Genomic DNA, 13364 nt, shown 5'->3' with positions numbered 1-13364 from the left:
AAAGTCAATTGTCAATACCCACACACTCAGTACACATACACAGATCACTAATTCGTGTATCATGTACACAACGATATGCGCGCGTGTGCGCACGCGCGCACACACACACGTAAGTTCCTAACTTGGATGGTATAGTATGTATGTGTGTGTTTGGGGTATCTGGGATACTTGGGGGAAGGTTAAGGTAAGAGAGAGAGTTAAAGTGTAGGGAGTTAAAGTTGCCAGAACTGGGATTAGAACTGGTGGACTAGAGAAAAGCTGGCTGAGGAACTGAGGCTTGGGTTTACTTAAGAATAAGTGACCTCAGGGTTACTCGAGGTCACTGGTGCATGGGAGGGGGTGGGAAGCCTGGTGGCAAGGAGGAGACGGCCAGGAAAGAGAGAGACAGAAACCTGGGAGGTTGGGGCTGGAAACTGAGGCAGACAGCTGAGATTGGGGGGGGCAGATAAGTGGTGGCAGAGAGGAGATAGCCAGGAAAGAAACTGAGACAGAAACCTGGTTGCTCGGGCGAAAAGGCAGTGGGGATAAGAGAGTGGCAAAGAAATGGGGTTTGGAGGCAGAGAGGAACTCAGGACAGGTGTTGAAGGTGGCAGTGAGCCAGAAGCAGGAGAGGGAGAAATGAAACAGAAGTTAGAGGGGCGAGGAGCAGAGATTGGAGCAGGGCTGAACCATAGTAAAGCAAAACCCGACTCAGGGGTCCAAATAACAGGTTTATTAAACAGACAACACACCAAACAGCCCCATGAAGTTATTGGTTCACGCATGCACTCAATGGCAGCAGAAGAAAGAGACTCAGTGGAAGGGTTGGAGTCCAGATAGGGAAGAGAAGCAGAGTTCAAGTAGAAGAGGGGGTGGGGGGTAAAAGCTAACTATTCAGGTTGGAAAAGGGTCCTTGTCCAGTAGGTGTTGTCCAGAGGGGGGTTGCCGGCAGGGCTATTGCATCTCAAGCACCCTCATTCATCCCCATTCATTCAGGAACCAAGTTACATAGGAGAGGTAGGTGAGAGTCATGGGTTACACAACTGGGTCTGGGGACAAGATGGAGTCTTGACAAACAAAATGGAAACTTGACATGACTTATGCTAACTTACATATGTAGGCCTAAATCATACAGTACTAGTAAAACAGTAATATAGAACAGTAAAAATCAATATAAACATAATAATTATGCAATATAAAGAAGGAGAAAAAAACAAAACAAAATACAACTTGCTACCAAAATAAAATGCTGAAGCTTATCCTATGTCTTAGCTCACTTATACTTATTTATAGGGAATAGAGAGGGAAAGAAAAAGTCAGAAATGGTTGGGGAAGAGGAGGGAATGCATTTTAAAAGGAAAAAAAAAGAAAAACGGGGGGTTTTGCTACACTTGAATGTACTGAAGATCCCCAAGTCAGCTATGAACTGGAATACTTTGTCAAATCAGTCATAGAAGTAAGAAACACGCAGAGCATTATACCCATTCCTTTTTGTTTTCAAGACAAACTAAACGAAGATGAGTCTTATCTTGTTCTTTGCTTCCCCAGTTGAGTAACTTGTCTGCTGCATAAGTATCCGTGGTGTAGAATTGCAACAGATCCCTCAAGAGTACATCAAAAGAAGCTAAAGAAAGGATAGATTTTTTTTTTTTAATTGTTCTTCAAACACTTCAGTGCTCACTTGAGTGCATTTTAAATTACCAATTATTGAGTATCTTGAAATATTGATCCTAGATAGGGGGGGGGAAATTTAAAAAAAATACACACACACACACACACACACACACACACAAATATTTAGGCACTTCTATCAATTAGTGTTTTCAAGATTCTTGAATTGCTTAAGCACTCTTGAAAATCTTACCTTTTCTGTGCAGGGTAGGGTGGGATTAGCAGTTAGAAAAAGGTTGTATGCTGTGTGTTTGTGGGTGGGGGGAGTGTATATATGACTTTCTGGTAAGTTATTAAATAATAATGTAATACACAGACTGTGCTTTTGTTTACTTTTATATATTGCCCAAAACAAGGACAAGCATCCTGAAAACTATTTTTATGATTTACGTTATAGCTGAGACAAAAGTTGCACTGAAACTGAATAAATAAAAAGTCCTAAATGATATTAAAGAATATTTCAATTTCTGCTTACTCCTAAGTGTGGGTCATTCAGTAGCAATTTCTGACCTTTATTTACAATATCACCAGCTAAAAATAAATGGATAATGATAATGCATAGCTGTTTAAAATGTGTAGTTTCTGATTTTTGTAGAGTCAGGAGCCAGAGATGTTCTAGGTTACTTATTCTTGTACTGAACCTTTAAGAACTCAGACCATCTTCCTGTCTCTTGCTTACAAATGTACTAATGGTGTCTCCTGAAATGACAGCCTTGAAGAAAGTAGACCTGGAATGCTGATAAAAGTCTTCCAGAACTTATTGCAAATGTCTGACTTGAGGCATGTTTCCATCACAGAAGGACCCTGGTATAGCCCACTCCAGTGAAGCTCTTCACATTTGCTACCTATTGAAATGAATATAATGCAAGGCCTTGAGGATGTGTTGGGCACATACTAAAAAGCTTAGTCTCTCAGGAGTGTTTACTGATGCATTCCCGTCCTGTTTGTTTAAGGAAGTGTGTGGAGTGGGTGTTGCTTGCCTCACTGTGGTGGTGCTTAGCACAGTTCTGGGGCAGTATAAGTTTGATCTTCCTTTCGGAGTTATTTGTCTGTGTTGCTAATGTGAGCTAATAAATTCTACCTTTGCTGCCCTCTTTCCCACCCCACCCCTCACCTCCCCAACCCCCCCAAAACATACAGACAGGAAATCCTACACAGTACACATGTGCCTTCAAGTTGCCACTGTGTGTGTTCTTGATATTCTCCATTATCTGCCTCTTTCTCAGTGTCTCTTCAAAGGCATGACTGTTTTAAAATGTAGGCTTGATTCTTAATTTAATAAATGCTTAATCCTTCTGTTACTCTCTTGCCTTTTATTTGGATAATTTGCCATGGTCCTCAGTTTGCATTCTGTGGTATAGAGCCTGTGTTTGTGTATGTTGTAGCCAGGTCATGCTTTCTTTCGGATACCACATCAGTTGTATCTTTCTCTTATGTAACCATGACTGCTCCTCCTTGGTGTGCACTCCTCGCATTGGCTTTTATGTCACATAGAAATGAATTTATAAGTGGCTGCTCCCACTGCTGACTTTATTTTTTCCCTTCGCTATTCAGTACCTAACCCCCTGCAAATACAAGGATTATATGGAAGGTGTCAATAGGCAAAGAATCAGTGTTGCTCAAGGGTTCCCTGTTTGTTTGTTGAACGATTGCTGGCTTTTTTTCTCTCTCCTTGCACCTAATACTTGGCCATAACTATGCGATGGGTGTGTGCATGTGTATAAAGTTAAAACAAAACCAGCAGGCTTTGCGTACATGAATACACTTTTATATAGCATGCCCTACACGCTGTTGTTTGCATGGATGCTTGGAGAGGAGCTTCAAAGCCTTGTACCCCAAATGTTTGAAAAGCTAGCAGAAGCACTCATATGCAGCTTGGTTTAGCAAAAACCTAATCAGCATTTCTGTTATTAGCCTGACCACCCACCTCCCTTAGATAACATTTTCCTTCTTTTCTATGCAGATTGTCTGATTAATGTAACTTTTTATTGTTTGTATTTCAGTTGTGCTGTTACAGCATATTATAGTACACTAACTGTTCTAGTTCAACACTGAACACTAAATTTAGCGTTCACAGCAAGATGAGATGTAGTTCATTTTGGTACCTATTCCTGGGTTAAGTTGTCTAGTTTCAATAACTCTTAAATAATTTTCTGTCCTTACTCCTTTTTGCCATGCCAGAATGGAGTACATTATCCTGGATATGTAAGTTACTTTCTCATAAACATGTAACCTATACTAAGTACGACACAAAATACAATGTACTCTGTAAAATAAAGATGTGTTACCAATACAGCTGTTGTTTGGTTTTTTTAGGTAACTAGTATTTTTTTCTTTCTTTTTTGCTGTTAAAGGTACCTGCTCCAATGACTTATCCAGTTACCACACCTCAAGTGCCTGTGTATGGGATGGTAAGCAGCTTGTTTGATTAATTTCATTTCTTCTAACACTAATTATATACATTTTCAAATATCACACCTTAATATACTTGACTTGTCCCATATTTGTTCACCCTAAGACAAAATAGAGGAGCTCCATGTTTGTGTGTATTGCTTGTTATTGGATTCAGTGTACAAAGTTTCAGTTCATGGGTTCAGTTTATGGCTGTAATATGCTCTTTTGGGCTATTGTTTAATCACTCTATTTTGTAGGTACCAACTCAGATTGCACCGGCTCCTTTGATGGCACCCCAGCCAATGATTTATACACAGCCAGGCCTAAGGGCAACAAATCCCTTTGCACCTGTTTCTGGAACGCAGGTGATTTTTTTTTTATTTTTTTTTTTTAATGTGAGCTTTAAACATTAAAGGAAAATTCTAGTTACAGTAAGAGCAAGTAAATGAATTGTAGTTTAACCAGTATCTTTAGGAATTTTACATTCCTTTTGTGCTCCAGTAAAATATCCTAGCTTGTATTGATTATCCAGTTTGTCAATAGGAAAAAGGTCTAGTTTTAGTTACTTCATGGTCCTGTAAGCTCTAACAGACTTGTTGGGGAGGCGGTGGGGGGACACTGCCATTCTCTTTAACTGTGGAGTTGACACCTCTGTTTTAGTGGATCCTTTTCAAACATACAGCCCACAATGCTGCTTTATCTGGTCCACTGGACTACCTGTGGGCCACCAGAATCCAGGGCCCCTGTGGACATGGCAGATATGAATGAGAGATGACATAGCTCCAGTTGCTCTGGCTGCTTCACCTGATGCCACTGCCACAGTCCTACTTCCCCAGCCTCTGGTCCTGCAGCATAACCTGGGCTAGAGTTGGAGACTGAGCTCTAGCTCCAACATGGGGCATGCAGCAGCAGCTCTGGCTCAGAACTGGAGCTTCCTCTCCCAGTTCCTCATGCCCTGGGCTGGATCTAGCCTGCAAGGGGTCCTGTAGTATGGATTTGGCACCCCTGCCTTAAAAGAACATGGCACTAAGTAAAACTGCACCTTCCTTTTGGCCCAGGGTGTCATCACTTGGATCTCATTAGGGTCACAGTCATTTATTCCCACACTGGAAAATGAGATGGGCTTACTCTGTAAGGATGGTAGTTTTTGATAGACTCTGCAGCCTGCGAAAAATTAAAGGGAGGAGGATAGACAAATGGAGAGCAGTTAAGAAATGCAGGTCAGGCAGATTTGGCAAAAAAAAAAAAAAAAGTCACCCAGTCATTCCCTGAGCGGTTTAGCTTTACACAGGTTAGCAGGCAGTGAACAGATGTTTTCTGGTGGGTTGGGCCCACTGCTGGAATAGAAAACTAGATAGAGTACAAATGTTATACTGGGGTGGGGGAATAATCACTTCTTTTTTCCTGCATTCTTGTTTGGATCTTGTAGCTTTTTGTATACGATGGTGCAAAGCTTTTTGAAAAATGTGCCTCACCCCATCCCAAATAATAATTGTCAGGTGATTTAAGTTAGGCATCTCATTTGTAGGCACAGTAATTTATTCACCTATCCTAGTGAAAGAAAGACTATATAGTAGTAGACTATGTAATAACCAGTTTTCATTTAAATCTAATTCCTTCCTTACAGATGCAGTTTATGTAGAGCCACCAAAGCATCAAGATACATTAACAACCAAATATTGGTAAAAAAAAAAAAGAGACTGAATTTTCGATCTTCTTACAATGCAGTCTTCAGCAGGGCATCTACCTACTCCCTGTTCAGTGTAAAAAATACTTTTGAATGGCAGTGCTTTAGAGATTCTTGTTTATAACAGTCACTGTGGTATGGAATCATGATTGTTCATTGGTTTTAGACTGTTTGGTTAAAAACTGAAATCTTTGAAGCTGAAGGTCAACTAAGTTTAGAAGATGAGAAGAATCTGACTTGCACCTTCTGAAGAGGGGCTTACCTGATTGTTTTGTAATTTTATTCGTCAACAGATTGCCTGTAGAAAGTTAATTGAGGGTATCATAATTCTATTTATTTTCTCCCTAAACTTTGTGGCTGTTGTAATCAAGGCAAGACTCACATGAAGTTGAGCAATAAAACTTTCATATGCTCTAATAAAGTACTGATAGAGTAATGCTTGCATTATCATATAAGGCCAATATTGTGTGAAATCAGACAGCTCTTTCTCACTAGAATAGCTTCTTGTAATTCATAAATTTTATACTGTGAGTTTTAAATGCTGTGAATCAATTATCTAACAATATAACAGTATATGAATGAAAATATTAACAGAAAACTGGTCTATTGGCATTATGTCAGTGTTACATTGCTAGCTGAGAGATCCAGGCTTTGGCATGAACTTGGAATCTGTCTCCAAGCAGGGGAAGCTAGTATGTCATAGAAGAGCCTGTGCAGCTTCTCAACAGATGGCATTGGCTGCACTTCCTTACAGTATCTATCCTGTGTGCAAATAGCAGCATCATTCTTAGTTCTAGGAAGAGTTGCCTTCATGTTACAGTAAAACTAGGCACACCCAACAGTAGCAAGCTAGAGGGAATAGAAAATCTTGTTGCCAACCACTAAACAGGAGATGACCTTTCAAAATTTGGGTAACTGTGTTTTTAAAAAAAGGAAAAGTAGCAGTGCTAGCCTCTGAGAACCAGGACTTACCTTCCTGATATTATCAAGCCTTAGAGAATGGCTTGTTCCACTTGTTCCAAAACCCAACCCAGTCCTTACAAACGATAATGATAATTATTTTAAATGTGTTGATGTGTTAATTTTTAAGTACACTATTTATTTAATGCTGCAGTATTTCTTGTGTAGTAATAGCAAAAGGGAAATGCTATATTAAGAAATTTGCATTTCTCATAGAAGAAAAATCTCTTAAATCGTTAACTATGAAAAATGTTACTGCAGCCTACGCAGGTATACCCAACAACTTCAAAAGATGGTGAGGTATTTTCATGTTTATTAAACTATTCCAATAAAAATCATAAGTTGTTAGCCATATATATGGCTGTTTATATAGCCTCATCCTAAACACCTGAAAAATAAAAACAGCATTAAAGTACGCAAAGTACACAATTCAGAATGCATTTTCTAGGATCTTTAGTGAGAGAAGTGCTCTCATAATGTCTACGTGTAACTGAGAGAGAATCTTAAACTGTTTTGTCCTGAGAAGAAAACTAGCAGACCTTTCTTATTCATATTGGGTGTTTATACACATGCTCCAGGGAGCGGGGTGGGGGAGCCAGGCAGGGGGGCTTTAACTAAAGCTCATTGTACAAGCTTTAGTTAAAGTGCCCCAGCCACCATTTTTCAGCGCAGGGACACTGATGCATATGATGCTGGAGTCTGTTGGAGCTCAGTAATTACCATGCAATAATTACAGCTCATTGGAGTGGCCTCAATGTACATGTATAGGCGCCCATTGTTTCTACAAGCTGTCCCTTCCTGTTAGTGATGACCATGTTGTTTTGGGGCTGTTATTAGCAGCGATATCATGAAGGTTACAGATGCCAACATGTCAGTTGGTGGATCTTGCCAAACTGTCCTAGAAGGAACCTTTGGAAAATACAGCACTTAATGGTATTCTGTAAAGCCCTTTTTCTCTTTAGGTATCTTTGTGTATTAATTTTGTGCCAAGTGTGCAAGAAAAACGTACTTATTTCATAAAAAGATATATTTTGTCAAACTAAACATGATTTTTAAAAATCATTTTGACATGTATTTGAAATTTATAACCATGGACTTTCTATGAAACTAAATGTTACAAGTGGAGCAGAAGTATTAAGCCAAAACTCTGGACACTTACTGGCAGAGAGAGAAACTGACTAATATATAGGGATTAAATATTGAAATTTGAATTATGAAGGGCTTTTAGTTTTAATCAGCTCTTCCTGGGTTAACCAAATGTATGATTGTGTTTAAAATTAACATGTTCTCTAGCGTGTGTGGTGTTTTTTCCATATACTGGAGAAACCTATCTGAAACTTAAAATAAGATATTCTTTTTTTTTTTTACTTTGTACAAAAGTAATTGAATCTACTCAATACAGAAAATCCTCCTTCTAATCTTCTATCTTAAATCCAGGTTAGATCAGTACATACGATACACAATTGTGTTGTTTTTAATATATAGTAGCACAGCAATGACAGTGCCCAAAAGGTTGTGACTAGCTAGTATTTTGCACTGTAATGGTAATATTCTTTTCCACAGCAGATTATTTTATAGCCATATTATTCAATTACGTTTTAAATTATTTAAATGATTCACACTAAAATATGCATATGAGTGACCTGAAAATGTACATTGGCTGTAACTAGTCAAGATTTGCTTTCTGAATAGCTAGAATGTACTTGTTCTCTACTTCCTCCAGTCAGAAACAGGCTTGTTTTTAGTACAGGTTGCTGTACTTTTTAAATTTATGATGGATTATAGATTTTTTTACAGGGATATCTTAGAGTGCTTTCTTGTAATCAGGCTGTCTGATACCAATTTAGTTTAGTATTTTAAAAGGAAAATACAGCTACAACGTACATCTTCAAACTTTATACGCTACTTTCCCTTTAGTCATGTTCAGCATATGTTGATGCATTTGGAGACAGAAGCAAAACCCATATGTAAGTTTATCCTTGTGAAGAAAAGATTGCTTAGCATACTTATGTCTTCACAAAAGTGTATAGTAATGCTTTTATTAACTACTTCCTTGTGTACATATTGGAATGTGTAAAATGCTGGAGTACCATTTTTAAACTACAACATAGTTTCATAAATAGGGAATAATGTAACTCCAAAAAATTAGGACACTAGCAAGATTTTTATGGCTCAGTATTTGCACTTCAACCCTCTGAAAGATGCTTTGATTTACATCAGTCTCAAGGATGGAAGTATTTTACTGTACAAAGAGCCTGTGAGTGTTACATGCAGTAACTGACAAAAACAAGGCAGTGAAGGACATGGGGAGGGTTAATAATACGCATGTATACCAGAGGTGGTCAACCTACGGCACATAGGCTGGATCCAGCCTGCAGAGCTGTGCCATCTGGCCCATGGGGTTCCACATGGGTTTTGAAATTTGGCAGCAGGGGAGCAGTGGCAACCTTAATTGCTGCACCTCCCACCACTTTCCCCATTGCTGAATTTCCAGACCCAGGAGCCACCTCATGGGAGGAAGGAGAGATGCAGAAATGGTCACTATCCTGTCTGTCATGGTGGCCCTGGGTGTTAAGCTGCCTTGCTATATCCTTGGGGAGCCCCCTGGGCCAGATAGAGCTGGTGTGCAGCATCTGATGGGCTGGGCGGCACAGCCTGTACCACTAATGAGTCCATTTTTGTGAGCCCTCGGGGTGTTGATGTTCAGAGTGCTTCAGAAAGCAGGTCCTTGAGGCACTTCCTGCCCCTTGTTCCCTAAGGGGGAGGGGGGTGGGGTGACACATGCTTGCATTTTTCTATGCGTGATGCATTTGGCTAGGAGTTATTTTGGCCACATAACTTGGGCTTTTTAATGCTGTTGGAGTTGTTTTGGCAAGCTGTCTGTTTCTGATGGGGCATTCTAGAAAAAAAAATGTGTGGGGGGGGGAAATAAGAAAGCATGGTGATTATTGGGCCTCTGAGACTTGAAAGTGTCCCTCTTTTAAAATACCTGCTCCTTTTTAATGTTCTTTAGACATAATTAATGACCGTCTCCAGAAAGTTCTCTATTTTAATTTTTTTATTTCAAACTAAAAGTATGTAATAGAGGAATTTTTAGTTCTGTGCACATAGTGATGGAAAATTTGTAGGGTTAAAAATAGTGAGCAAACTTTTGTAAAACATTGAATAACCTCTGACTGCAAGGTTGAATACAGGGTGTGTCCAGATCTGTTTTTTGATGTGTGGCAGGGAGGGGGGGGGTTACAATTTTTCACTAGTATGCACTGTGGATCGGTGCTTTATTTGTACATAAAAGGGAAAACTTTTCTTTTGGGTAGTTTGTATTGTAAGGACAACATCTAAAGGCACTGTGTACCAGTCATTTATTCCATTTTAAAGATTATATTTTTTGAGTAATGGAAACTGTACATGTTATCATTTATACATTTATCGGTAATTACTTAGGGAAATATAAAAGGTATGTTGCTATTACTCTGAAGATGTATTTGATTTTTGATTGTCATTTATTGCTAAATACATTGCTGCATCGCTCTTTTTCCACAAGTATCTTGTGCATTTATTTAAAGAGATTGTAATAGCTGGTGCAGTTTTTCTGAAAACAGATGTTACATTAAGAATCTGCTTTTGGTGCATCTCAAACCTGTAGCCTTGTGACACAAGGTTAATCCTGAACCAAATATTTGGCTAGGATGTCACTATAAAGAGCACTGGCAAAATAGGTGCTGAACAGACGTTCATTTGGCATTATTTATTTAACGGGTGTTTTATCACTTTATACATTTCATTTTCCCCATATAACAGGTTTGTGCCTTTTATTGGGTATTTATTTAAAAGGAGCTTACTATAATGTTTTTTTAGACATGAAGATGTCTAATGTCAGGTCTTTACAGGTTTATTCTTATATGGCTGTTCTTTTCCGTTTTACAAAAATTAATACGGAATGTGAAAGTGGGGGCCATCCACTAGCCATAAAAAAAAAAAAAAGTAGAAAAATTTAACAATTTAAATTCTACAAAATAAAACAAGTTGCTAAAGCACAAGACTGGCTATGTTGACATTTGATTGTGGCACTTCACAATTTTGACAGTATACAAAAAACTGTTCTGGGTTTTTTTTAAGATTTGTTGCTCAGAATCATTCATTTGTTAATGAAACAGATTTTGAAAAATAAACTTTGGCAATAAGATGTGTGTTTTATCCTTAATGTGTCCTCAGAAGTGTAGTGCTTACTACAGATTGCCATGAGATATGACTTAATGTTATTGCATTGCTTCCTAAATGTATATGATTATCAAGTCTGCTTGCTTTGCTATATTTCAATATAGCTGTGGCATTCTGCCTTTCTTACTGAAGATGGTCAAATTCTATTCAGAATGCTAGTTCAAATTGTGTGGGCTTGATCAGAAAATCAATTAAAAGGCCAGTATTTATATTGAAAAAGACGACTTGGTTTCCTAAGTCACCATTAAACTCTAATTTTTAATGGTGAATTGTGGGGTGGGTGGGTGGGCTGGTTGATTGATTGGTTTTTGTGTATGTATCCTAAGCCTGGAGTTTTGGGACATGAGCACACGATGAAAGTGGGGAGGGCTGGTGAGAGGCTGCTTCATCAAAATGGTTAATGTGCATTGCACAGTGAATGAAAACTAATACACGTTAGACAAGCTTTCATCACTAGAAAGAAAACATTAAAGGTAGTTGTCTTCGTTGCACACATCTCAATACCCAAGAAAACCTGTGCCCATACCCTAAACTATAAAAATGACCATCTTGCTTGACCGTCTTGTAATAGATTGTCAGACCGCCCTTCTTCTGGACAGTTGAAGAGAAATGGCTTTATTTCAGACTGATCCATCTCCTCTTCCATCAGTCCTGGATAGACCTATCTTCTCAATGCCTATGACATGACTTGCTTACCTTCTTCGCTATATTAGAAGTGCATAGTCATTTAAAAGCTCCACTTCTCCCTAGGGTGGGGAGGGTAGTAAGGGTGCAGACAAGTGCCCACAGATGTTGCTTGGGTAGTCACTGCTGCATTGAGACAACATACATGGAAGGAACAGTAACTAAGGTAGGTGACTGTTGTGTTCATATAGGACCCTCATTACCTCCTACCGCTAAACATCTTGGGGGGGGGGGGGGCGGTTCCTGTTATTGGTTTTTATTCTCCTTTCCTTGTTAATATTAAAGTTTGTCTTTTTGTCTAGTTTTTTTCTAGTTTTGTGTCCTGTTTCGTCTATATTTCCTGGCAGTACTGCTTTTCATTATCTCCTATCCCACCCCCACAAATACACACACTAATCCAGAGGTGGGCAATTATTTTGTGCAGAGGGTCGTTTGCTGAGTTTTGGCAAGCTGTCAAGGGCTGCAGAGGTAGCCCCGCCCCCTGGAAGCCATCTTGTAACCAGAAGTCCCACCCCCTAACCCATGACCTTTGCCACTAGCAGTCCCTCCCCTTGCCCCGGAAGTACTCATTTCAGCAAGGGGTTTTGCCATCTCGGAACCAGAAAAATACCAAATTATATTATAAAAAGTGATCATCTACAACATTGGTTAATTTTATTTCAAAAAATACTTTTGTCCTGATTTACATGCATTTGTGTAGTGTGTGCAGAGGTGATTGCACAATAGGTTAAAATGAAGTCTTATTCTTGTATTTTGGGGGGGCAGTGGGTGGGTATGGGGGGAGGGTGGCTGGGTTTTGTGTATGGCAGTGCAAGGGGAGATGTAGATGCATGTGTATGGAGGGGTGTGCGTGTGGGACTCACCCTATCAACACACACACACAGACTCTGCCCCTGTGCCTGCATGTGCACGCACACTGCCCCTGTGCCTGCATGTGCACGCACACTGCCCCTGTGCCTGCATGTGCGTGCAGGCACACAACCTCCGTGCCTGCAGACACACACACACTGCCCGTGCCTGCAGAGAGACACACACACACACTCTGCCCCTGTGCCTGCAGAGACGCACATGCACACACACTCTGTTCCTGTGCCTGCAGAGACGCGCGCGTGCACACTGCCTGTGCCTGCAGAGACGCGCGCGCACACACACACACTGCCCCTGTGCCTGCAGAGAGAGAGACGCACACAAACTCTGCCCCTGTGCCTGCAGAGACGGGCACGCACGCACACACTCTGCCCCTGTGCCTGCAGAGACGGGCACGCACGCACACACTCTGCCCCTGTGCCTGCAGAGACGGGCACGCACGCACACACTCTGCCCCTGTGCCTGCAGAGACGGGCACGCACGCACACACTCTGCCCCTGTGCCTGCAGAGACGGGCACGCACGCACACACTCTGCCCCTGTGCCTGCAGAGACGGGCACGCACGCACACACTCTGCCCCTGTGCCTGCAGAGACGGGCACGCACGCACACACTCTGCCCCTGTGCCTGCAGAGACGGGCACGCACGCACACACTCTGCCCCTGTGCCTGCAGAGACGGGCACGCACGCACACACTCTGCCCCTGTGCCTGCAGAGACGGGCACGCACGCACACACTCTGCCCCTGTGCCTGCAGAGACGGGCACGCACGCACACACTCTGCCCCTGTGCCTGCAGAGACGGGCACGCACGCACACACTCTGCCCCTGTGCCTGCAGAGAGAGAGACGCACACAAACACTCTGCCCCTGTGCCTGCAGGGACGGGCACGCCCGCACCCACT

General features: G+C 41.0%; 1 protein-coding gene across 3 annotated transcripts in view; it reads left to right on the top strand.

Annotated features, from left to right (window-relative positions):
• The window catches only part of LOC102382505 (phosphatidylinositol-binding clathrin assembly protein-like), a 59832-nt gene extending 53680 nt beyond the window's left edge, over positions 1-6152 (top strand). For all 3 annotated transcript variants that reach the window (XM_025215374.1, XM_014524634.2, XM_014524633.2), the window contains 3 exons: positions 4005-4061; positions 4302-4409; positions 5672-6152. In XM_025215374.1, the coding sequence (XP_025071159.1) occupies positions 4005-4061; positions 4302-4409; positions 5672-5686 (180 nt within the window). In that variant the 3' untranslated portion in view covers positions 5687-6152. The remainder of the gene's footprint in view (positions 1-4004; positions 4062-4301; positions 4410-5671) is intronic.
• The last annotated feature ends 7212 nt before the right edge of the window (positions 6153-13364 follow it).

The sequence above is a fragment of the Alligator sinensis genome, unplaced genomic scaffold (genome assembly GCF_000455745.1).
Source record: "Alligator sinensis unplaced genomic scaffold, ASM45574v1 scaffold646_1, whole genome shotgun sequence".
Taxonomy (NCBI): domain Eukaryota; kingdom Metazoa; phylum Chordata; order Crocodylia; family Alligatoridae; genus Alligator; species Alligator sinensis.
This window is presented reverse-complemented; position numbering and strand designations above follow the sequence as displayed.